Raw genomic sequence first — 25,856 nt, forward strand, 5'->3', positions numbered from 1 at the left:
GTCGGGAGATAGGAGAAAGTTCCACAAAGTCAACTATCACTGCAGCCCTCCACCAGTCGGGGCTTTATGGCAGAGTGGCCCGACGGAAGCCTCTCCTCAGTGCAAGACACATGAAAGCCGCATAGAGTTTGAAAAAACACATGAAGGACTCCCAGACTATGAGAAATAAGATTCTCTGGTCTGATGAGACCAAGATTGAACTTCTTGGTGTTAATTCTAAGCAGTATGTGTGGAGGAAAGCAGGCACTGCTCATCACCTGTCCAATACAATCCCTACAGTGAAACATGGTGGTGGGAGCATCATGTTGTGGGGGGGTTCTTCAGCTGCAGGGACAGGACGACTGGTTGCAATTGAAGGAAGGATGAATGCGGCCAAGTACAGAGATCTCCTGGAGGAAAATCTCTTCCAGAGTGCTCAGGACCTCAGACAGGGCCAAAAGTTCACCTTTCAACAGGACAATGACCCTAAGCACACAGCTAAAATAACAAAGGAGTGGCTTCAGAACAACTCTGTGGCCGTTCTTGACTGGCCCAGCCAGAGCCCTGACCTAAACCCAATTGAGCATCTCTGGAGAGACCTCAAAATGTCTGTCCACAAATGTTCACCATCCAACCTGACAGAACTGGAGAGGATCTGCAAGGAAGAATGGCAGAGGATCCCCAAATCCAGGTGTGAAAAACTTGTTGGGTCATTCCCAGAAGACTCATGGCTGTACGAGCTGAAAAGGAGCTTCTACTCAATACTGAGCACAGGGTCTGAATACTTATGGCCATGTGATATTTCAGTTTTTCTTTTTTAATAAATTTGCAAAAATTTCTACTTTGTTTTTTTTCTGTCAAGATGGGGTGCTGAGTGTACATTAATGAGAAATAAAATGAACTTTTTTGATTTTTGGCAAATGGCTGCAATGACACAGAGTGAAAAAATTCAAGGGGTCTGAATAGGTTCCGTACCCACTGTATATATAAAACAGAAAATATTTTTGGGGAAAAAAATAAGCTAATGTATTTTTGCAACAGTGGGTTTTACAGGGTTAAGAATTTTATCACTCAGGGTAACTGCTGTGTTTCTGTTGTGTGTGACAATAAAGTTCTTGAATTGCACAGGTAGTGACAGGAGTTCTTGATGATTTTCTGGTCTCTATATTCCATGGACTTCATAATTCCCTGAGTTATGTAATGACCCTGCAGGATTTTCCAGTCGCTGGAGCTTTCTGGGCCTCGGCGGCTTCCGTTCCAGGTGACTCCCATTTCCACTCTGACAGCAGCTCTCGGCTCAGAGCTTCCAGCTACCAGCGGAGAGCGCAGCTAGCGGACGGAGCTGCGTCCAGCAACAGTTAACAGCGGAGTCCAGTCAGTCGGAGCTGGGTGCGAGTCACTGTACGCCTTTAGTGGTTCTAATTTACAATGAAGAAATTAAAAAGGCCCGCATCCTGACGTCCACACTGTGGTCAATGACTGTCTGTAGCGGCGTCGGTGACTGACATGGACGCTAGTGACAATAAGGTACAGTTTATTTTGTTTTTGTTGGGGTCTTGCTAGCGCTTTAGCTCATGGAAATGGAACATAGCGTTAGTTTACTGTGTCGAGGCCCTAAAACCGGACTCGTATTAATCAGAAAGAGTGTATTTAGTTATCACAAATAGCACCATTGTTTAATTCTAGTTAGGTTTTTATTCATGCCAACGGCGCGATCGGTTTTGCTGTTTTGTCAAATGCGACAAGATAAGCAGCGGCTAATAAGCTAACATTGAAACAGCTAACGGTAACCAAAGCTCATTATTAAAGGCAGCCCTCGATTGAGTTCGTTGGTTTTGTGGCAGTGCGTGTGTGTTTGGTCATTTTGCAAAATGGCTAATATGTTAATCTGTGACAGCACTCTGGTCCAGAAAGGCAGGCTTGGTTAAATGTTAGCACGGCTCGCTAGCTAGCTATAGCTAACTTAAACATCTGAGCTGTCATTTGACGGCACTTGTTTTAATTAGATCGTCAGCTGAGCGGCGGACACAAGCTAGCAGGGTGTTGTGGTACGGTCACGATATCTGGAGGGGCAGGATTTACCGAAAGGGTTTCAGGCAGGCAGGAATGTGTGAAGGAGAGGTTTCAGTAGAGGAATGTCTGGTTCTACTGCATGTATGTCATTCCTCTGACGCTGGTAACTATGCAGAAAGTTTGGTTTGGGTTTGCTGTCCCTAGGCTGCGTTTTCTTCTGGAAATCACCCTGTTATCTGAAACACTGAACCAGGAGGTTTATGGATGTGGTTAAAGAGGACATGAAGGTAGTTGGTGTGAGAGAAGAGGATGCAGCAGACAGGGTTAGATAGAGGCAATTGATTCGCTGTGGCGACCCCTGAAGGGAAAAGAAGATCTAAAGCACTGAACCATGGTTTTTCACAGTGTGCCAGATTTAAAATGTGTAATCCAGTGATGTAATATTCATCAGTTCTGTCTTCGTTAATGTGAACTTCTTAAAAAGCTTTATTGCAGGGGCGTCAAACTCATTTTAGTTCAAGAGCCACATTCAGCCCAATTTGATCTTAAGTGGGCCAGACCAGTTAAATTACAGAATATTAACCCATAAAACTCCAAAATATTCCTTTGTTTTTGTGCAAAGCGCATGTTCTTCAAATGTCTGCATTTGATGATCAAAACATTATGAACAGCCTGAAGTTTCTTCCAAAAAATAAATTCAGTTTCAGCATTAATATGCCTCAGTTTATCATTTCACGTTACAACTTACAGATCAAAGAGTGTCTACAAAGGCACAAAGCACTTAGTCATGATTAGAACAACAATCGGACAGGAAAAGACAAAAAAACACAAAACAAATCAAAATGAGACACAAAATGACAACGAGAACAGAACAACAAAAAGTTAGACAACACGAAACAAAACAGAAAAGAGCCAAAAAAATAGGCAAAAAAGTTACAAAACGCCCAAAAAATGGACACACGAGAAAAACGAGACAAAAAATTACACAAAACGATGCAGAAAACAATGAATAAAGCTGAACACAAAACGAGAAAAATAAGACAAAATACAAGCGTGACAAAAAGGAAACAAGACGACAAAAACATGAGACAAATGACAAAAGTCAGACAATATAAGACACAAAAACAAGACAAAATATTATAAAAATGAGACACAAAGCAACTGAAGAACAGTATGAACAGTATAATATTTCACTTTATGGACAAAACAACTTGTCTGGACATTATTTTAAATTTACAGTTTTACAAATTTACAATCTGCTCTTAATATCTTCTGTAGTTTTTACTCTTCACAAAATCGTCCCACAGGCCGGATTGGACCCTCTGGAGGGCCGGTTTTGGCCCACAGGCCGCATGTTTGACGCCCCTACTTTAACGCATATGCTCTTTTCTAACCAGTCGACCCTGCTTTCAGTGCAGAAACACACACCGTCTGATGGTGTGTGTGTGAAAGCAACTGGTGTGAGAATAAGTGCTTACACAAACAGAGGCTTGTGAGATCAGTGGACCCCAGTCTAATCGCAGTTCTGACATCCCCAACGGATGCACATCTGGGTCTGACCTCATTGCCTTTTTCACAATCACAGCTATTCTCACTGACACACGGACACACAAAGACATATGGATGAATCCTGACCAGCTCGGTCTTCCCTCACATTCTTTAAAAACGTACTACTGTTGAGGAGTCAAGACGCTCCACGTGTACACACCAGGCCTCATTTCGATGGCTGGATAATTAGCTTACCCCGTAGTACTGTCCCTACTTTATCCTCTCAAACTTAATCCTGTAACAACAGCCTATCAGCCAGTCTGCGCCATTGTGCCCGAATCAGACCAACTACTGTCGCAGCCATATCTGCCTGGACATGAAGGCTGCCGTGGCTCCAAAAGGGTTTGCGAGTTTCAGAATCTTTCGTTATCGCTGTATTTCTTCACATTTACCAAGGCTCTGTTGAGATAGGATTGGATCTGTAGATCACCTAAGAAAAGCTGAGAGAAGACACCCACAAACAGTAGCAGCGGGAGACAATAGCTATCTCTGTGACATCCACAGTCTGCACTGATACTCTATTCATACATCCCGACCACAGCAGCAGAGAAGTGAGGGGGCGTCTTTGTACTCTGAACCCTGTCACCTCATCTCATCCTTTGCAAAATTCGTTAGACCGATGTCACCGTGGTGTCAAATAAGGACTGGTGCTGGCAGACCGCAATGGAAACAAAACAGCCAAGGGGACAATAAGGGGAGTTGTGCTATTTTGTCCGTTTTGAGGTTTTGCGACACACTATTTTAAGTTTTCTGTCATTGCAGAGGATATTGATAAGTGTGTTCCTTGCTAGTTTGCATTCTCTGACACACTAGTAAAAGTTACTGCATTCATAAAGACCTTATTTTGTCTGAGTTTTTGCAGTTCTGACTTTAAAATAAGGATTGCTAAGCTTAGAGTGTGGAATGTAAAGGCATCACTCTGTTTTTACGTGCAGTACACAACAGTGCACATTACACAGTGGTGTGTTTTTGATTTCAAATAGTTATTCATGGGGTTTGTAGGCCTGTATGTCAGGTGGTATAATCACTGAGCTTATCCTACCCATTTAGCTCCATTTGGCTCCGTGTCTCCACAGAACAATTGTCTGAAGTGGCTGATTAAGTTTGGACGTACTCCTGTGTTTTAGTGCAGTACTCTTCCAATCTTTGGCGTTTCTGGGGCCGCTTGTCTTATTTCCTGCAGCACAGCAACTCCACTATTGACTTGTTGCGTTTGTGAAATAAATGAGGAGTTCCTTAAAATTAGACTGACAAGAAGCAGATCTCTAGTAAGTCTATAAAAATCTTTATAAAGTCAGTATTGTCATTGCTTTGGACTGAATTGCTGGATTAATTTATAAAGTTTCTGATGTATGTATAGTTTGTGAAAGGGAAACAGTTTTTTGTGTGACTATTAATTTAAGAGACCAATGCTGTAATCCTAATTTATTTTCATTTTATTCAATGTGCAGAGATTGAAACTTTATCTGTATTGTGGTTCAACTTACATAAAATCAGTCTGTTTCTTAAATAGCTGTACCTTGTATGCTTTTCTCAGTTGGTGAGTCATTTTTCTTCTGGTTGCCCTTCATTCCTCAAGACATCATGACACATACCTACAACTTTGCTGCTTAACAGTGATTTTAGGAAGAGGTCTACTTCTTATCTTAGTGACAGAACAGTGGAGGAAGTAGTCATCAGATCTTTTCTCCGTGTTCTTAGTTAAAAACTTAAATGTTTATGAGACCAGTTGGTAGACTGTGATACATGTGACCATCTTCTATCTTAGTCCAGCTTTTTGTTGTTTTTAGCTTTTTGTTTGAGAATTTAGAACTGATTCTGAACCAGTGTTTGTTCCTTGGTGGTCTTAGTGGATTTTTCAAGGCATCAAACTTCAGGTTTGAATGTTTGTCCACTTAAGAAATAACATTTGAATATTTTTTTTTGCTGTAGGTAAATACATGATGGTCATAAAGAGCTAGATAAATAACTGCTAAGCAAAACTCCTTTTGGCTTTGAGGTACAGCTACTCACCTCGGCATAGACCGTTTTAAGGAAAACCAGGCCATTTGCTGTATCCTTCATCGCTGTTTAACTAACTGCAGACTTCTTAGTCATGTCAGTGACTGTCAAAGCTGGCGCTCTGCTTTGTTTGGAGCCTCTGGCATTCCTGTGTTATGTCACATTTGTGCTGAAAGTTGTATGTCCGTGTGTTAATTCCCGCCCCTTTTTTATGGATGGTTGTAGGCACTCAAGACTATAAACCAAGTGGAACATAATGAGGAAATGCAATACTCCGCTATGAATACCGATGAAACAAATGAGAGGTCGGCCAGTAAGCTGCTGGGCTATGAAGAGCTCTGTCTCCACTCCTGTTAGAGACGTTTGCTGTACTCAGGTTATTAGCTTGGAATAGGCGGAGCTAAACAATCCTCACAAACCTATCCAAGCAGTAAAGTCAAATTATGGATGTAGGTGGATTTCATGACTGTGTTGTTATGGATTGAACTTTCATTCTACAGCTGTCTCATTAGATAGGTGTGGGATGGCTATATAGTAAAATATATCTGTTGTAATACGGAAATGGAGAAGAAATCTGTGGTCTTAAGCGCAGACATGTGTCTCTGAAATGCATCATGTAGCCATTAACCGGCTGCCGTTGCTCACAGTGTGACAGTAATGGACGTTCATTCATTTCTGTACAGGATGTGAAGCTTTCACCTGAAGTGGAACCGTTCATCCCACAGAAGAAAGGTCTTGAAGGATCCCTAGTCAGCATGAGTCTTTCTGGCGAGCCAGGCGGAGGAGGAGGGGGTGGAGGCATAGGAGGAGGCAGCGGAGGTGTGGAGACCACTCCCATACCCAGCTACCTCATCACCTGCTACCCTTTCGTCCAGGAGAGCCAACCCAACAGGTACGGTTACTCTGAGATGAAACTAAAGGCAGTCGCTGTATTTAGCTGTGAACTGATGGCTCCAGTGGTTCTGGTTCATGACTTATAAATATTGCCGTTTTTTTTTTAGCGTTGTAAAAAATCTGGTGCGTTTTGAACATCCCAACAACAAAAAGTGGTCCTCCAGAGGGTCCAATCCGGCCCTCAAAGTGTAAAAACTACAGAGAAGACATTAACTACAGATTGTAAATTAGTAAAACTATAAATTTAAAATAATTTCCAGACCATGACAAGTTGTTTTGATCATGAAGTAAAATGCCAGATTGTTCTTTGTTCTTTTGTCATTTTGCGTCTCATTTTTGTAATATTTTGTCTTTTTTTTTGTCTGACCAGTTGTTTGTCTCATGTTCTTGTTGTTTTTGTCTTTCTTGGTTGTCATTTTGTGGGTTTTTTGTCTTATTTCTGTCATTTTAAACTTTGCTTTATTCTTTATTCGTTGTGTTGATCATTTTGTGTTTTCTGTCTTGTTTTTGTTGTCCATTTTTTGTTGCTTTGTAACTTTTTGTCTCATTTTTTGGTCACTTTTTTGTTTTGTTTCATGTCGTTTGTCTCATTTTTGTTGTTTTGTGTCTTATTTTTCTAATATTTTGTGTCGTTTTTTGTCTTTTTTTGTCATTTTGACCATAAAGTAAAATATTACATCATTCAGTTCCAGATTCCTGTGACTGAATGTTGTTTCTTTGTAGACACTCTGTGATCTATAATTTGTAATGTGTGAATGATAATGTTGTTGAAATTGAATTTATTCATCTTAGGAAATAGGTTGTTATGTTGTGATTTTACTCGTCCGGCCCACTGGAGATCAAATTGGGCTGAATGTGGAACCTGAACTCATCCCTTTTCTAGAGTATTCACTACTACTTGTACTTTCAGAGTAATTTATTTGCTCTACTGTTATTATAATAATAATAACAGGACACCATTGTGTCCCTGATGTTGTTTTCCAGTGTTTAAAACATCTCGATCGGATCTTTTAAACAGCGTGTTGAGGCTGAACCGTTAGATTGCTCTGTAATGTAAAATGTAACGGTGCTTAATTATGAATGGAAGTCTCCCCAGAGTTTACATGGAACCACAATCTATGTTTCCAGTGGCTCTTTCTTTGTCCTGAATGATCTGCTGCATCCTGCACACATCCGTTCCTTTGTTTCCTTCCCCACTATTTGAATGCAAGGAAATGCCCGCTATAGTGGGCTGGCTGTGAAAATGTCATCTGGATTCTTATCAGCGTTTGTGCATGCTATGTATGTACCCCCTCACAAACCAGCCGGCATGCGTGTCGCTGCAGCATCACAGACAGGAGACTCTTATAAAGCCCTCGCTTGCTAAAGGAACCTGAATCTTATTCTGTAGGATGCGTAATAATCAGTCTTCCCAGAGAAAATACAATGTTTTAAACAGAGGAAACAAAGTCCAAAAAAGAACTTACACAATGTTACCATTAATTCAAAATTCCCGAGTCATGTATCAACTGAGTGTGTGGATTTAATATTGAGCATTTTATAATTTCTATTTATTTTCAATCTGCACTTTAAAACGTAGCAAATGCATTTGTTCAATCGTGACCTAAATTAAAATAACATTTTGTCGCTAAAGCTTCTTCTCTGGTGAAACATTTTGTGGCGTCCTGTCGTATTTTGTGTAATATTTGTGGGAAAAGGAGTATCATTCTGTTCGTATTGTGACAGGAAGTTTTTAGCTGAATTTGGAAAGACTTCAACAAGCAATGAGTCACTTTGGTGGTTTACAGGCTGGGCTCACATTACAGGAGGACGAAGCCAGTTTCCCTATTTTCTCCTCTCTCAACAATTGAAGCAGAAACCTTGTGTAGGATTTGGTCTAACCTGTTGTTTGGTTCTTATTATTTGGTAGTTTTAATTTACAGATCCAGGCTTTGAGCTCTCAAACAGCTCACAGACTCATCAGCGATATCAGGCATATTTAATATTTACAAGTTAAAACCGTGATGGTTACGATTATCACGCAGGTTCCTGGAGCAGTGTTCAACATTTTAGCCCCCGAGGCTAACGTTAGCTACGCATATTAACTGATAGATAAACCTCATCACCAGTTCTCGCTAAAGAATAGACAAACTGTGTTGACCACATTTTTCCACCCTACTTTCTCATCCAGACTAATATAGACCTCTGCTTCTGGTTTTTCTCAGTAAAAAGTGTTAATAGTCACAGTTTGTTGTTGGCCCACAGCCTTCATTTTGTTTACATCCCCATTAGATGGCATGAGTTGGTGCACTGCTTCCTCTGGCATGATAATCTGAATAATGTCTTTTAATAAGCATCATTGTTTTCAAATACGATAGCGTGTGCATATTGATGTAAACTAAGTTACAAATCAAGACCAGAGACGTTTGAACACTTGTTCAAATGTCTAAAGAGTTTCTTAAAAGATCTTCAAAAAAATTACCAAGAGAAGACGACTTTCGTAGGGCAGCAGGATTTATTTGTAAACAAATAATCCAGGAGTAATTCTGAGCAATGATAACACCCCAAGAGATGGAAGATACTGAGCTGTGCTTTGTCTTTTATGCTGTGAGCGTTGGTCATGTTTCCACATCTATAGGAGGGACAGTTTGGACACCATTACACCTTTCTAAATCTATTGTCATGTTCCATCGTTAGATTACATTTCACATTGGACATGTATTAGGTTATCACTTGGACACTCCACATTTCATCTCCTAGAAAGCATACATCTTCACACCAAAGTTATAAGTTCTGCTTTGTGATCTCTTTTCAGCCCTTCCTCCTTCCACAGTTTCTAGGCCTTCTTTTCCCTCACACATTCATCGTAATGAAAACGTCGCTGGTTATTAGAATATTCAACGTTAAGTTCTTCACACACTTATACCACCGACTGTGGCCTTTTCAAAGCCCGGCTCAGAACGCTTTTTTTTTCTTACTGGCTTTTAATGCACGGTAATGTGGTGACATTTTATTCTATTTTATTTTGTTCTGTTTTATTGTATTTTGTTTTATCTTGCTTTATCTGATTTTATTTCCCTGACGTGTGTTCTATTGTTGTTTTGCTAAATCTGCTTTTATTCCCCATTTTATTATTATTTGTGTTTAACTGGAAAGCACTTTGGTCACTTTGATTGTTGTAAGAGATAAGATAATCCTTTATTACTCCCTGTGACCGGGGAAATTTCCCATGTTATAGCAGCACACCGCATACAGTATGAAAAGTGCTCTATAAATACATTTTGATTGATTATACTACTCATCAATGGCATCTGCCAGGATGACATCATCATTCACTTTCAGCATATAGTACTCAAAGAATATTTCACTACAATATCTGAGATTAGAGAGAAGAACACTTTTTTTTCTGTATGTGTAGAAAAGGCCACAAAGTTTTGCATATACAGTGTTATATTTTAGAATTAATGTGTTTAGTTCTCATGGCATCATACCACACGATTGTGTGTGTGATGTAACCTGATGTCAAGTCTGTTAGCGTTTAAAACTTCTGTTGTCTGAGCCCGGATTTAGTTGAAAGAGTAGATTATTTGAAATAATCCCCCATGTTTCCTCTCTGTTCTTTCACAGACAACACCCTATGTATAATGGAGGGGAGCTGCGCTGGCAGCAGCCTAACCCCACCCCTGGAGGTCCATACCTGGCCTACCCCATCCTGTCTTCCCCCCAGCCTCCCGTATCCAACGACTACGCTTACTACCAGATCATGCCTGCTCCATGCCCACCTGTGATGGGCTTCTACCAGCCCTTTCCTGGCACCTATGCAGGTCCAGTGCAAGCCGGAGTGGTCAATCCTGTCTCTGCAGATGTCGGTGAAAGGCCGCTGCCTCTGGGGCCGGCTTATGGGATGGCCAGCCAGAGGGGGAGAGGCATGGTCCGATCGAATGTCCTCCCAAAGGTATCAACAGCCTTACCACGATTCTGTCACTAAAATGTGTACGTCTTTGTCCTCAGTCTCTTTAGTAAACATGCCCTGCCTCCTTTTCTTCTCCCACAGCAACATTTGGGTGTGTGTCAGCCTCCCCGCGGTCGCCGGCCTCCAACTAGAAATGTAGCTGTGCAGAAGGAGGTGTGCACCTTAGGGCCTGACGGTAGGACCAAGACCGTCATGTTGGTGGATGCAGCACAGCAGACTGGTAAGAATACTGCAGCGGTAAATACATTTACTTTAAAATCACTTTATGCACGCTTTATGCAGAGTTTACCTAACAATAGGAAAATCAGTGACATAAAAAAGCAGCTCCTGTCAACAGAGACACAAAGCGTGCAAACTGAAGCAATGGAGAAGTCTGAGTTTGATTAATGCAGCATGAATGATGCTCTTCAGTCCTGGGGCTGAAAGGAAGCTGAAGCTCAACACATTCCAGACTTTATTAAAGTTAGCTGCTTTACTTGAGAATCAGACTGTTTCTCGTCAGCGAGGAAGCAGGACACAGTGCCGATAAGAGAGGCGTCTGGTCTTACAGGTTGATGCTGATGATGCTTGAGCTTAACTTCTGAAAGACCTGGAATGCAGAGTTTCCAGTTTGAAAAGCTTAACATGAGTGCAGCTCATGATGTCCCCAATGGCGATCTGTTCCGGAAAAACTAAACGCCTCATTTAAATTGTTAGTTTGCTCAGTTGTGGTTTCATAAATGCACAGTAAATGCCCTACAATTAGTCAGCATAAGTTGGTTCAAGTTTGTGTTCAGTCAGCCTCTATATTGTCCTTTTTTGATGATGATAGCAGTTTATTCCATTTTATGGACCCACATTTTTTGTGTTGTTAGTATGGTGATGCGCTATTTGTTTATGTTCTAAAGACATATAATTATCAAAATAAGAAGTCAACTTAATGACAAACGGTCTCAAAACCACAGATTTGGATTTCTAGGGTTTGATGTGTCTCAAAGGATCTCATCCTGATCAGAATCAGTTTTTACTTTGCACATTTAAAGAATCAGCTTCAACTTGCCATTGTGCAACCCAGAAGGGTTTTACAGTGTTTGAGCAGTGAGCTGTTGTGCTTCACATCCCAAAGGAAGAGAGATGGGAATTACGTAGATCCACAGAAGAGAAAAGAAGAAGGAAGATTATTTTTATTGGAAGGAAAACGTCTAAATATGTAACTTTAACATACAGGGATAAATTAACTACTGGAGACTTTATTTCTGTGTAATTTCAGGTCTAAGTTTCTTCTTCCTTGTCCTTAGATTTCCCAGGGGAGGTGTCAGGGCGGTGTGCTGCTGAGCGAGTTAGTCCTCTGCTGTGGAAGAACCGAACAAAGAGAAGACGGGCCTCCCATCCAGCTGAAAGCTACAATGAGCAGGGCGCCAGTGAGGCCGACATAGACAGTGACAGCGGCTACTGCAGCCCCAAACACAACCAGGCGACTGGGGCAACGCAGCGAGCAGCAGAGTCCACAGCAGCACCTATGGTATGTTGGCTGCTTAGTATGAGCTTCACATCCAGCAGATTAGTGATACAATATAGAATCTAAATGAGTAAAGGGATACTTCTTCTCAGCAGTTGTTCCTCAATGCTTTTAGTGCGGCACTACACAACCAGTTCGGTAGTATAAGGGAGATATTAATAATGAACTTGGTTTTGACACCGGCTCTGTGTTATCACCAGAGGGAGTGTCGGCCAGAACACCACCTGAGACCGCTTCTCCAGAGTACAGGAATAAAAGAAGCAGAGACTTGGTTGATTGTTGTTTACTTGTAGTTGTGGTTGTTGTTTTCTGTAAGGAAAGGAAATAAGAAACATATCTTAACTAGAAAAGCACTCGGAGAGCGCATACCTCCGCCAGGCCGTCTGTCTGTCTGTCTGTTAACAGCATAACTCAAAAAGTCATGGACGGATTTTCACCAAATTTTTACAGAATGTCCGGAAGAGCAAAAGTAACAATCGATTAGATTTTGGAGGTGATCCGGATCACCGTCTGGATCCAGGAACCGCCAGAAACCACTATTCGGGCCAGCCCTAATCTTAATAACTTAAATCTAAATTCATAATGTAACTCTAGTAAGACAAGTATTACAAACAGAAATGCAATCAAAAACTCCACAATCATGAGTTTATGTATTTCTATACATAAACACCATCAAATGCTCATATTGCCACTATTTGAAAGGGGCAGCATGGCTCAGTAGGTAGAGTGGCCATCTTGTAACTGGAAGGTTGCCGGTTCGATCCTCGGCCCGTCGTGCTCATGTCGAGGTGTCCCTGAGCAAGACACCGAACCCCTAATTGCTCCTGGTGGTTCGTGGTTAGCACCTTGCATGGCAGCTTCCCCCATCAGTGTGTGAATGGGTGAATGTGACGTATCATGTAAAGCGCTTTGGATAAAAGTGCTGTATAAATACAACCATTTACCGTTTGGAACTTCTTCTTGTCTGTCTTACGTTTCATAATTAAACACTCTCTCTTATTCTGAAACCGGGAGAGCAGCAGCAACTTAACACTCATCACTTCAGACGGCGATAATAATTAACGAAGGTACAGTGCAGCAACAGTTTGAGCCAAAGAATAAACATATAATAGTGAGTTTCACATATCGTGTATTAAGTTACTGTACTAATTTACTTCATATAAGACTTAACGAGCATACCATTGCCGCCACGTTGACTCATTAGCATGATAAGCACATGCAGAAAATACAAATATCCGCTAAAATTATACAGTATAAACATGGCAACATTAACTAGCCACAACATCACTTGGAATATGTGTGATTCATACACAACCAGCGTGTAACAAAGCATTTCTCTGCTGACTCATTACACTATCACGCTGCTCATTTCTACGTCACTCCCCACACGTCTCACATGGCACTAAATCAAACAGAAAAGAAATCCAGCACTTTGCCAACATAAACTATAGCCTTAATGTACGTAACTTTGGGGCCTTTTCTGCAGGCTTTGTCAAAATTAGTCAATATGTGAAAATCTCTGGAGATATCAGGAAGTAGGAAGTTGAGCTTTTTTAAAGTTCAGTCATAGCATCTATATTTCTTGTAATGCAATTTGTGTTTGACAGAATATGTTGGAGTGTTTAGTCACACTGATTGATTTGTTGTAACTGTTAAAGAGCAATGATGCATCAATGAGGGAAAAGCACCAAAAGATTTACATATTCTCCTCTGATTTTGTGAAACTTTGAACACATTTTATTTTCAGTTCTGTAGGGCTGGACCCGAATATCCGAATATTTGGCCGAATTAGGGCTGGGTGATATGACCAAAAAATAAAATCTCGATTTTTTTATTTTTTATTTTTAGTCATCTTGGACAATTACAATTTTAATTGATTTTTGTTGTTTCTTTGCGGTCTCTTTGCTATGGCTAGTGCTAGCCATGCCGCACTCCCGTAGCTGCAGCACTCTTCCCATTCTTTAGGATGCCTCTGCGCCCGGAGGCGCTGAAAGAGGTTAGTTGTGCTGCTACTCTTCGTTTTCACAGTACTTTTGCAAACCTTGCACATGACTGTAGTTTGCTCTGTGTCAGTCTTGTCAAAGCCGAACCACTTCCATATAATCGATGTAACATGAGGCCCTTTTCTGGCGACCAACTCTTCGTCTGCTGTTCTGTCCGCCATGACGGGGGTGTGAGTGTTTTGGCGGAAGGAGATGAGAGGCGGAAGCAAACGCCAGTGCACAAGTCGTGAAAGGCAGAAGAAGAATCTGTATTGTTATATATTTAAGCTCGCCTCGATTTTACGATTTGGCAAATTTTCAAATCGTCAGGTTTTAAAAAGGCGAATTAGTCAAATTAATTCAATTTATCGCCCAGCCCTAATCCGAATATTTATTTTCAGATCCAAATATTCGGATTGCCCAAACCCCGAAACGAATATTTGAATATTTGTCATTAATCGGGGCCGAATATCAAGCTCCCACAAATTGCTGTTCGGGCCAGCCCTACAATTCTGTTTAAGAACTGAGTTAATCTGCAGCGTGAACGTGAGCGTTGCACCAAAGCACTTAAAATAGCTGCATGGGTGGAGTACACTTTCCAGCATTTACTGAACAGCCACCTCTGTCATACTTTTACAACTCAAAGTGTTTGTAGCACGGTGGCTGCCGCACATGCCACAAAACTGCAATGTCCATCGTCCAAGGTCAGCCGGGGTCCTTTTGTTGAACGTCACACTTGCTCTGTCTTTTGTTCTCCCCTTGTTTCCTGTCTACTTGCACACTATCAACTGTCCAACAAATAATCTTGGCGGAGGTCATAGATGTAACAGAAAGAACAGAAAGGATGTTTTAGCGTTCTGCATAGAGTTACCACCAATGGAGGAAGTGTAACGTAATCTTTAAATTACTTTTGCCCTCACCGTGTTGGACACAGGTAGCTCAGCTCTTTAACCTTTCCTTGTTTTCTGTGTTTTGTAGGGAGTAGAAGCTGGCGTCATGACAGGTAAGTGCACCATGGTTTTAGGTGTTAGAGTCCTCCATTATTCACCGTCACATTATGTGTTCATAGTTGTATTTATTATGAAAGAAGGGAGATGTTTCTTTTACATGAGAGTTCCTTTTTTCTTTGTTTTCTTCAGTAGCAGGCACCTGGGTAAATGTCGCCTCTCAGGCTACGCCGAAGTCCTGGGGGGACAGAAACGGCCAGTTTCACAGAGCAGACCAGAGGAAGAATCCTGAACAGAGAAACTTCTCACAGGTGAAGTAGATCCAGCTGGAACAGACACTAAGTGAAAGACTGCTGTGGTATTAAGTAATGAAAAAAAAAAGTGAAATGCAACTAATTTCAGTGTCAGGGTTCTGTCCTGTAAAGCTTACTGAGCAGCATACAGGGATCAATATACAGTAAATTCCCTTTCTAACTGTTGGAAGCTGAGCACAAATGTGGATATTGATGTTGTGGAGGGATAAAAATGCTCTTAAGACAACAAATAAGCAGTAAACAACAAAGACAGTGGAGCTGGCAGAGTGAGTAGCCAGATGAGCAGGAAAGCACCGTTCTTAGACAGGCAGTGTTTTTTCTTTTCCATAATTAGCTGAAATTTTGGATGCAAATTCATGTTATTTTCTGGCATCCTGAGAAAAAATTAGCATATTTGTAGTATCACACCTACGTGAGTCGTTAGCGTGCTGTTGTGCTGTTTGAAGATGCCGTGAAGTAACGATTAAAAAACCCCCCAGCTGTCTGCATGAATTAGCTTGCAGGCTGCTATGTTTGCTCTTTTTCTACAATGTGTTTCTCACTTGGCAGCAAGCACGCAAAACACAGAGGGTTAAAAGTAAAATTAAAGTTAAATACCAGTGTTACTGGTCTGACTCGTGTTGATTGTATCTTCCCTGCAGGATTTCCACAGTGGCTATCCGGGACGAATGCCGCCCAACCAGTCAGAACCTCGACTCCAGCCTGCAGCGGTCAGCGGCACCGACCTCACTCCAGAGCCCCTCTACTTCGAGGTAAGAGAAGGCTTTATTGTAATGATTTACCACCGCACTAATGATGCATTTATTTAAGAGAATTTCTATGCTGCTATTAAAAAGTTTCATGCATGTTTGCCAGGATGAAGATGAGTTCCCAAATCTTGCTACTGGAGGAGCTGCCCAACGCAGCAACAAACCAGAGACTCCTCCAGCTCAGACGCACGCACAACCTAAGCTGCCCAAACACCTGGTAAGAAGAAGACGGTTTACTCTGAGAGCTCCCTCTGTTGTTTATCAAATACTAGGGGTGTATTTCTCTCTCTCTTACATGCTCTGATGTGCATTCGGATTAACAGTTCACTCTTCTATGCAAAAACAATGCATGTAAATTCAATATGAATTGATTCAGCTGTGCTCAGGATTTGCTATTTGACTTAAATAATTCATTTAATTCCTCTTTTTACCACTCCAGCATGGTCAATCCCTGTAAATTGCACAGTCCATAGCTTCAGTGGCTGCTTTGAAGCTTGGAATTAGCATTAGCTGCTGTCGTTCCCTGTATTGACTGGACTTGTCAGTGCACATTACCTTCTGAAATTATTGGCCACCTGTGCAGTCTGTCACTGGCTGACTTGACAAGACTTCTCCACATCAGACGGTCCACGGTGACGCAGACATACTGTTCAGTGTGTGAATGTTGTGGAAACTTGATACTCTGTGTGATTTGAAAACTAAAGGCACATTAAAAAGGATAAAGAGAGTACTTTGAAAGGATTGCTTCATTTTTCCGTGTGTGTTACGACTGGATCACCGACTCTTACATCTGTTTGCCTTTACTTTGTCGCTAAATACCGCTTTGTGTCATCACAGCTGGATAATCTGCCAGAAAACTCCCCGATCAACATTGTGCAGACGCCCATCCCCATCACCACTTCTGTTCCCAAGAGGGCCAAGAGCCAGAGGAAGAAGGCTCTGGCTGCTGCTCTGGCCACTGCACAGGAGTACTCTGAAATCAGCATGGAGCAGAAGAAATTACAGGTATGAACCCAACCGCCTGGCTCCCACCGCCGCCTGCTCTGTGATTACCCTCTTACCCTAACCCTTGTTGTGCCTTTTCTTTCGTCGCCTGACAGGAAGCTTTCACCAAAGCAGCAGGGAAGAAGAGTAAAACATCTGTGGAGCTGGACCTGGGAGACATGCTGGCAGCCTTGGAGAAACAACAGCAGGCTATGAAGGCCAGGCAGCTCACCAACACCAAGCCATTGTCTTTCACAGGTATGGATAAGACAAGTGGTTTGAATTAACGTGTTAATTCTGAGGCTATAGGACACATACTTAGCCTAGCCGCGCTAGACAACCCACGGCAACGAATTTAATTCTCTGCCAGGGTGGGTCTAGTTACCCTCCATAAAGCTCGAGGTTGGATGCTCCTAAAACTGGCCGACGAATCACCATGAAGTATAGAGTCAGAAGGCGGGCGTAACTAAGTGACGACAGAGGCGTGATGATTCTGACAGAAACAACCGGAAACAACTAGCCAAGCTGCGCTAGACAACCCACGGCAACCAATTTAATTCTCTGCCAGGGTGGGTCTAGTTACCCTCCATAAGGCTCGAGGTTGGATGCTCCTAAAACTGGCCGGACGAATCACCATGAAGTGTAGAGTCAGAAGGCGGGCGTAACTAAGTGACGACAGAGACGCGACGATTCTGACAGAAACAACCGGAAACAACTAGCCTAGCCGCGCTAGACAACCCACGGCGACGAATTTAATTCTCTGCCAGGGTCGACAACAAAAACGACAACAGTCGTTGAGCTCCATTAGCACCGACTCTGAATAATCTTTCTGTTAACATGTCTGTAATATACTTGAGCTTCACCCATTGACTGTATAAATAAGGCTTCACCGAACTACCGCATCCTCTGATTTCCGGCGCTCTAGGAGCCTATTCGTTGCACTGATTGGTTGTATACCTACGCAATTGCTGCAGAGTGATTTGATAGACAACCTTTTAGCCCGCCTCCCTCCCTGTCGAGCGTGCCTAGACCCTTGCGTCTTCAGAACATGGGTCTAGCGCGGCTAGGCTAACACATACTCAGATTCTGCCTACATACTAACTGTGTCGTCTTCTTCTCCAGTTGGAACAACCACTCCGTTCCACAGCTCAGGCTCCACCGGCGTGCCGTCCATCCTGAAGGGTCATCAGCAGCCGTACTCGGCCCCACACAACGCCCTGGATTCCACTGCACCTCGGATCAAGAGGGGGAAGGAGAGAGAGATCCCCAAAGTCAAACGGCCCACGGCTCTTAAGAAGGTAAATGAGTTCAAGTGAGAGGATGTTAACTGCTCTTAATAGGAAATGTGTACCTTTAGCTTTATTTTTGTTTTGTTTTCCCACAGATTATTCTGAAGGAACGCGAAGGGAAGAAAGGGAAGTCAAGTGTAGAACAAGAGTCTTCTGGCCATGAGGAACACGGGGACGAGTGTCTGCATTTTACTGATGATCTTACACGAGAACCTGCCTCCCAAGAAGGTGAGAGCGATTCATTATTAGCGGTGAAGACATCTCACTGTACCCTTATACTAAACGTCCACTAGATGCACTTTTCCCGCATCTGAAAATCGCCCTCTTGGTGGCTTCAGTCTAGCAGCCAGTGTTCAACTCCTGCCGACCTTCTTCTCCAGCTATCCTGCCCCTGATTGGACAAACGACTCGGACCTGTCTGCTCCTGGATTTCAGTGCGGACCAACATGGCGGCTCAGTCGCAAACTTTCTCTTTTATTACGAAAACAGTTCAGTGAAAAGCATTTGAAATGAGAAATAAGCTGTGCAGCAGCTGAATCTGTCCTGGTTTTAGTTCACCGACGGCTAGTTTAGATGTTTGACAAAAGTTTCGTTATGTCTCGGACCTCCACACGCCACATCGTATTTGCATGAGGTAGAAGTCGAGTCTACTTTATGCAAATGAGCTGCGGCCCACTCCAGGAAGACGCAAAGCAGCCGTACCGGCATGCAACACCGTGTGTTTCGCATAGACAATGAATGGGATGCAGGAAGTTTCTGGATCCAGTGGACATGCACCTTTATCCATGACGCAGGTTCTGATTGCTATTCTCCCTGTTTGTACCACAGAGAACGGCCTGAGCGTGCCCAGTGATGCATCCCTTTCCCCGGCCAGTCAGAACTCTCCGTACAGCATCACCCCGGTGTCCCAGGGTTCCCCCGCCAGCTCTGGCATCGGGAGTCCCATGGCTTCGAACGCCATCACCAAGATCCACAGCCGGCGTTTCAGAGAGTGAGTATTGAACCGAGCGAGACCTTTAGTAGGAATCCCTCGCATCGGAATGTCTGAAGAATGTGGAAGCAAAAATGATCAGTAAAGCAAATATTTGTCCCACTCGGAAATCACAGAGCCTTGGCTGTGAGAAGCGTAACTCTGAGAGCTGAAGGGTGTTTTTAAGGGCGGAACTGTACAATAAAGGATTGTAGAGTATGGCACAGATGTCTAGCACATTGTCCTTTCTCCGCAAAAATGTATGCCAGTCGTCACAGACACAGCTTTGTCCCTCTGCGTCCTCTGTTGTGGGCCTATTGTCTCAGCCCACCCGTCTCTAACAGATTTTGCATTTAAAGCCTCCAAAAGGCCTCTGTAGCCAAGCTCCTCCTCTGAGCTCTGACCGCCAGCCCCCTCGTTCCTCAGACCACACTGCATCGACCTTCCTATTGGCATGTCATCAAACTCCAGAGCTGCTGGAGTACAATATGAATGCTATCTGATGGAGCTGCTTCTGTTAGAGGCTGCATCCCGATTAACAAATGGATCAGTTATTTAAAAAGTATAATAGCATGCACACAACCAACAACATAAAGTTTTAATGAACAGCTGCATAAATGTGGAGTGAGAATCATTTTAAAGCTTCAACAAAAATAGTTGTTTTCGTCATAGCTAGCGCTGACCGTTACTTTTCTGGTGACTGTTTGGACAAAACTGTAAAAATTCCTCCTACAATTGTCTAAATGTCAAGTTGATGCCTTCAAATTGCTTGTTTTGCAAACAAAATTAATTTCAGAAGACCAAGAAAAGCTGCAATTCAAAGACAAGAAAATGTTTAACATCAAAATTGGAATATTATTTGTTTTATAGATTACTGACTCATCATTTAAGCTTTTGTTTGTTGCAAGTATCATTAATGAGGATGCAGAACAGCTCTTTAACATTTGTGAACTGCTTTTTGTGATTTTTTTTTTTCCCCTCCTTCTGCAGGTACTGTAACCAGGTGCTGAGCAAAGAGATCGACGAGAGCGTGACTCTGCTGCTGCAGGAGCTGGTCCGCTTCCAGGAGCGAGTCTACCAGAAGGATCCCACCAAAGCCAAGTCCAAGCGCCGCCTGGTCATGGGTCTCAGAGAGGTCACCAAGCACATGAAGCTGCATAAGATCAAGTGTGTCATCATCTCTCCCAACTGTGAGAAGATCCAGGCTAAAGGTGAATGTTGCAACACGGTCTGATCAGCTGAGCCGTACATGTGATTAAAGTTCAGATCAGGATCCTTTTACGTCTCCAGGTCAGCAGTGGAAAGCTTTGTTTTTCGGCTGCGTGTCTATACATTCCATTCTCATAAATGCGATATCTCAGGAACACCCGTCTTCAGATTTGGCACAAACTTCCTCCTGTACTCAACGATGACCTGATTAGAATTTGGCGGTGGAAGGTCACTGTGACCTCATTCAGTTCTTACGCAAATTATGACGACATTTCACACAAATGACTAATAGAATAAAAGGATGAAGTAATGGAATTTTGTATCCAAAAGATCAAGGGTCAGATCCGCTGTGACATCATGATGATGAAATGCTTTCATGGCCGTTATCTAACACCAGGACTCGGGAGCAAAGGTAGAGGTGGATGAGAGAATACAACCACTAATTTTATTTACAGCAAAGCATGAAGGGAGATGTGAATGCGGTTACATGTAATGGTGAACATACAGAGAATGATCACACTGATCGGTAGCTGCACTCTTCTTTTTAAAGGATGATTACGTCAGGTTTCTTTGTTTGTTTGGCTGTCCTGCCCACAGATTTGCTGCTTTCATAGAGCTGTATTCAGGAACAAATCTTTGGAAAATCCAGCATCAAAAGAGTGGCAGACACACGCAGCCGCAAACTAATGATCCCACAGAGACCAAAAACAGATTTAGGAGTGAATGCTCGACATGTATTCACCAGGTGACTAGAAGTGTTTAGATGAACAAATGTTTAATCACAAACCCAGCGGTTCCACTTTAATGTTGTTTTCAGGCGAACAGGTAATACCAAAATAACACGTTTTTGCTCTGTGGTGTTCAGGTCGTCAGTTTGTGTTTTTTGATATTTATGCTTGTTTATTTTCTCAGCTTTGACACATTGGAGTCACTGATTGTTTTCTGTGTTGCAGGTGGTTTGGATGAAGCTTTGTACAACGTAATTGCCATGGCGAGGGAGCAGGAGATCCCGTTTGTGTTTGCCCTGGGCAGAAAAGCTCTGGGACGCTGCGTCAACAAGCTGGTGCCTGTTAGCGTTGTGGGCATTTTCAACTATTCTGGCGCTGAGGTAAGGCGCTCTGCTGCATGAAACCTTTTAATTTCATCTCACTGCTGTTTAAAATGTAAACGTGTTTTGTTTTTTTTTGTCTCTTATTAACTAAATGCTTCTACGTCCTGCAGGGCCTCTTCAACCGCTTAGTGTCTCTGACAGAAGAGGCCAGGAAGGCCTACAAGGACATGGTGTCGGCTCTGGAGCAGGAGCAGGCGGAGGAGGCGCTGAAAAATGACAAGAAGGTCCCACACCACATGGGGCATTCACGCAACCACTCTGCTGCTTCAGCCATCTCTTTCTGCTCCATCTTCTCTGAGCCCATTTCAGAGGTCAATGAGAAAGAGTACGGTAAGCGCCCTCTTTTCTGGGTCTCTGCTGTGATGAGTGGAGGAAGAAGTATTCAGATCATTTACTGGAATACTAGTTTTATATAAATACAGGGGGGAGTTCCGTTTCTACAGTGTGATGCAGGTCAGTTTTTGCCGTATCTCGTAATTCTGGTGAAAATGTAAACAAAGCCGTTACGTGCTTCATGATATCAATCAGTTTACAGCGTTTGTACAACTACAGTAACGCCAAACAGTCATTAGCTCACACTGAAACACAACTCAGTAAGAAAATACCTGCAAGAATGTAAACAAAGCCGTCTTATTGCGCCACATGACCAGCTCCGAAGTAACGATGAAACGCTGTACGTTAGACCAAGGACCAGCCCGTAATCCGTTCAGTCGTAACAGGGTAAATCGACGGCTTCTTGTATCGATTTATTACTGCTGCTGTAGAAGCTAATTGAGGTGATTTAGCTTCTCCAGGTCAAACCCACACAAAATTGTAAAGGTCGGATGCATCGTGAGATGATTGAAGAGAAAGCAAAGAAAACAAATACTAAGTTCTGCAGCAGAAATTTATTTTAATTTTTCAGCTTTTTACGTAGCATTTGTTTTTTGTCATCTTCATTAGACAATTTGACTTTTCTGGAACTTAAAATAGTCCGACTCAGGGGATCCAGATTGTGCATAGAAGGTTTTTCTCCTCCCCTTCTACTATCTGGGATTTGCCGATTTTAATTTCCCCTTTGCTACAGAAAGAACAGTCTCTGTTCAGCCACCTACTGTAGTAAAAACATACATTTTTAATTAAGGACACCTGCAATCTTTTTTTCTGTGAATTATTCATTTCAATGGCAGCGTCTCCCCGTTTGTAGATGTTACACCACAACAATTTTCTCATCCCTACTTCAAGGAGAAATCATTGCTTACATCACTTTAGATCGTTGTTATTGAGTTTTTTTAATACAAACAAGCCAGAGTGTTTTTTTCCTCCTAAAGCTGAATCATAGGAGTCATAATGTACCAGACCATTCTACATTACGCTGGGTCTTTCTAGTGAATAATCTGGACATATAAGACTACTTAAAGACCATAAATGAAACATCTGATGTGAAATCTGTCATTGGCGGAATTGCTAAAACCTCAGACGTTAAATGTGCGACGTGGCGCCCGACTCACAGCTCACTTTATTGTGCCGTCATCTGTAGTGTTGCTGATCTGAGAGAATGAAGCCTAACGGTTGTATTTGTCCTTCAGAGACCAACTGGAGGAGCATGATGGAGACTTCAGACGCCCTGGAGCCTGTAGAGACTGAGCCGAGTCGCCCTGCACCTCCCACAGCCGCCCAGAGAGACAACGATGCAGCCGCCGCCACCAACGCCGTCCCACCCAGCTCCACCGCCCCGCAGCCCAGGACAGGGCCTCCCACGCAGGGCGACAAAGACGAGGTCCGGGTTGATGACCGGCTGGAGCTGGCCTCTCAGCAGAGCACAGAGACGGGTTCTTTGGACGGGAGCTGCAGGGGCCCTCTGAACTCCTCCATCACTTCCACCACCTCCACCCTGGTCCCGGGGATGTTGGAGGAGGCCGAGGAGGAGGACGAGGAGGAGGAGGACTACACTCCTGAACCTATCTCTGTGGAGGTGCCCACCCTGAGCAGCCGCATCGAATCCTGGGTGTCAAAGACCCTAGAAAACCTGCAGCTGGGGAAGAGCCAAGAAAGTACAGAAGAGGAGGAGGAAGATGAAGAAGACGAGGAGGAGGAGGAGAAAGGGCAGAGTGAGGACGAGGAGGATCTGGATTCAGCGGACATCACGGAGCCGAGGATGGAGGGCAAAGAACAAGTGGAGGCGAAGAAAGTCGCTGGCTGAAATGGGTTTTTCCCTCCGTTGCTTACATTCGTTCCCTCTGTTCTCTGTTGCTCTCACATCTTCCTCACAGCAGCCAGCAGCCTTCGTCTCTAACCCCTGACACCAGACATAATCTCAGGTATCCAACCGACTGACCAACGCTCACACGCAAAGCATAACAACACAGAGAAACTGACCAACCGACAACTAACAGAGTCTGAGGGGAAGCGATGAGCTCTTCCTGCGATTGAAAAGGACGCCCTCTTCTCTGGCCCATAACCTGCAACACTTGAATTCAGAGGAAAGCTTTTGGTTTTCCTCCTCCGAAGCTGAACTCCTTTTTTTTTTAAGAGTCAGGGACGTTTTGTGGGAGCAAGTGACGAGTGGTAAAAAACAAAAAAAAGTTGAACTGCTGTCTGTAGCTCACAGAGGAGGGAGGTTGGAACCTTTCAGCTCCCGTCTTACTTCACTCAGAGCTCAGAACGTTTACAGCTCTGCAAGTATTCGTGTGCTTGTGTGTGTCATTAAAGGCACGCCGTTTGCATTTACTTTTGCTGTGTTCATTGGCTTTATCTTTGTACATAATATACGTGTGTTTGTTTTCACCTCGGAGAGTTTCTTAGTCACTGCTTGGTTGGTGTTTAGCTTTCGTCACAGAATATCACAGTGTCAGGGGTTCCGTGTTCGTACCAAAACCACTCCCACCCGTCAGTCTCCAGAGAGTGTTTTTTAATGTTCAAATAATAAGTGTCTCATTCTGTATTCAGATGATTCAAATGACTTAACTTCTAAGAAGCAAAACAGGCTTTGTGAATATAACCTTGTCTCGGTGGTTCTGCTACAACATGTGATGGTTTGTCATATTGATCTTGCCTAGTGTGAATGGGATTGTCTTGAGTTCCCGGATGCTGTCTGTGCTTCATAAAACAGAAAAAGAAAAAAAGAAGTGCTCCTGTTTTGTTCTCTCTAGTGTTTGTTCTCTGATGGGGGGCTCTCCAGCTGTCCCACCATTTTTATCAGCTTTATTATCAACACTGAGATCTTTTTCCACCCAGAAAGAAATGTTACGGGTGTTGTGGTGAATTAGAAGCTAGACACAGAGCTTGGTAGTAAAGTTATTTCCTGTGTGCGTAGTTTACAGCAAGAACTAGGAAACTGGAGGACAAGCAGGTGTTTACTCGTTAAAAATGCACCGTGAAGTGAATCGTTAGACATCTCGGCTAGATTTTATAAAAAGATTTTCTAGACAACCGCCAGTCGAAAGTCAGTTGCGTTGAGGAGCTCCCTGGGCGGGGCTGAGTCACCACCGTCAGTCATCACAAAGTCATGCACATACCTTTGTAAATACAAGTGTACAAAAGAGATTTTGCATTGTATTAAAAAAAAACAATCATCATGTTCTTAAAGCCATTTGATAGTTTTGACATTTTAACAGTTGGAATCCAATTTGATAACGGTGTTTGATAGTGAATCACGGTGAGATTTCAGCCCGTCGATGATGATGCAGTGTGTAAAGATGCAGTATGTCGGGCTGTTAGCCATGTGGAGCCCAGCAGTGTCCTGAATATCATGCCTGGGATTCTGAAAGTGTTTGGTTCAAGGTACGCTGCGTGTCGGCTTTTTGTTGCTATGACTTCCATCAAAGTGTTTTCCAAGTATGTTAATTGACAGCAAGTGTGTTTTTTGCACTATGTAAATACAGTACTGGTAAAGGTCTTGTAACTCATGTGAACAAAAAAAAAACCTAAACAAAAGAAATGGGGGAAAAAAAAAAAAAAAGCGGTTCAATGAAGTACTTTTTATCAACGTGTTCCTCGTCTTTCTATGGATATTTAAGACCGTCTCCTTCAGACTGTACATCACTAGCAACATTGTTAGAGGCTGTTTCTCATAATCCTGTTATCACTCTTAACCTGTATGGACTGATGATTAACATCATTAAAATGTTGTTTCAGTAATTCATCTGACTGACGCCTCAACTTTCATTCACTGTTTCCTCAGCGTATACAACAGATGGAGAGAAAATGGACTCACTGTTATTTATACGGCACATTTAAGCAACATAAGCTGAGCTAAGCTGCACAGTGGGGTAGTGGTTAACACTTTCGCATTGCAGCAAGAAGATCTCCGATTCAAATCTTTCTGCATGGAGTTTGCATGTTCTCCCTGTGCATGCGTGGGTTTTCTCCGGGTACTCCGGCTTCCTCCCACAGTCCAAAAATATGCTGAGGTTAATTGGTTACTCTAAATTGTCC

The 25,856-nt window shown here is 42.9% G+C and overlaps 1 protein-coding gene across 2 annotated transcripts; it reads left to right on the forward strand.

The window, feature by feature from the left end:
• Window positions 1-1,225: 1,225 nt before the first annotated feature.
• On the forward strand, window positions 1,226-25,563 carry secisbp2l (SECIS binding protein 2-like). 2 transcript variants are annotated; one of them, XM_022203185.2, is made up of 18 exons: window positions 1,226-1,506; window positions 6,225-6,433; window positions 10,042-10,369; window positions 10,469-10,607; window positions 11,665-11,888; window positions 14,846-14,870; window positions 15,007-15,125; window positions 15,770-15,880; window positions 15,984-16,094; window positions 16,715-16,882; window positions 16,978-17,119; window positions 17,984-18,159; window positions 18,246-18,378; window positions 18,979-19,141; window positions 20,111-20,331; window positions 21,283-21,437; window positions 21,551-21,770; window positions 23,009-25,563. In XM_022203185.2, the coding sequence occupies exons 1-18, from the start codon at window positions 1,486-1,488 to the stop codon at window positions 23,620-23,622; spliced, it is 3,279 nt and encodes a 1,092-aa protein (XP_022058877.2). In that variant the 5' UTR covers window positions 1,226-1,485; the 3' UTR covers window positions 23,623-25,563. The 2 variants fall into 2 exon arrangements, with proteins under 2 accessions (XP_022058877.2, XP_022058878.2); XM_022203186.2 differs by having other exon boundaries at window positions 15,010-15,125.
• The last annotated feature ends 293 nt before the right edge of the window (window positions 25,564-25,856 follow it).

This window comes from Acanthochromis polyacanthus, chromosome 2 (assembly GCF_021347895.1).
Source record: "Acanthochromis polyacanthus isolate Apoly-LR-REF ecotype Palm Island chromosome 2, KAUST_Apoly_ChrSc, whole genome shotgun sequence".
Lineage (NCBI taxonomy): Eukaryota > Metazoa > Chordata > Actinopteri > Pomacentridae > Acanthochromis > Acanthochromis polyacanthus.

Coding starts and splice junctions, on each gene's coding strand:
- secisbp2l (XM_022203185.2), top strand. CDS start 1,486: ATGGACGCTAGTGACAATAAG. Junction 15,126..15,769: donor AACAGAGAAACTTCTCACAG/GTGAAGTAGATC, acceptor TCTTCCCTGCAG/GATTTCCACAGTGGCTATCC. Junction 18,379..18,978: donor AGAACCTGCCTCCCAAGAAG/GTGAGAGCGATT, acceptor TTTGTACCACAG/AGAACGGCCTGAGCGTGCCC.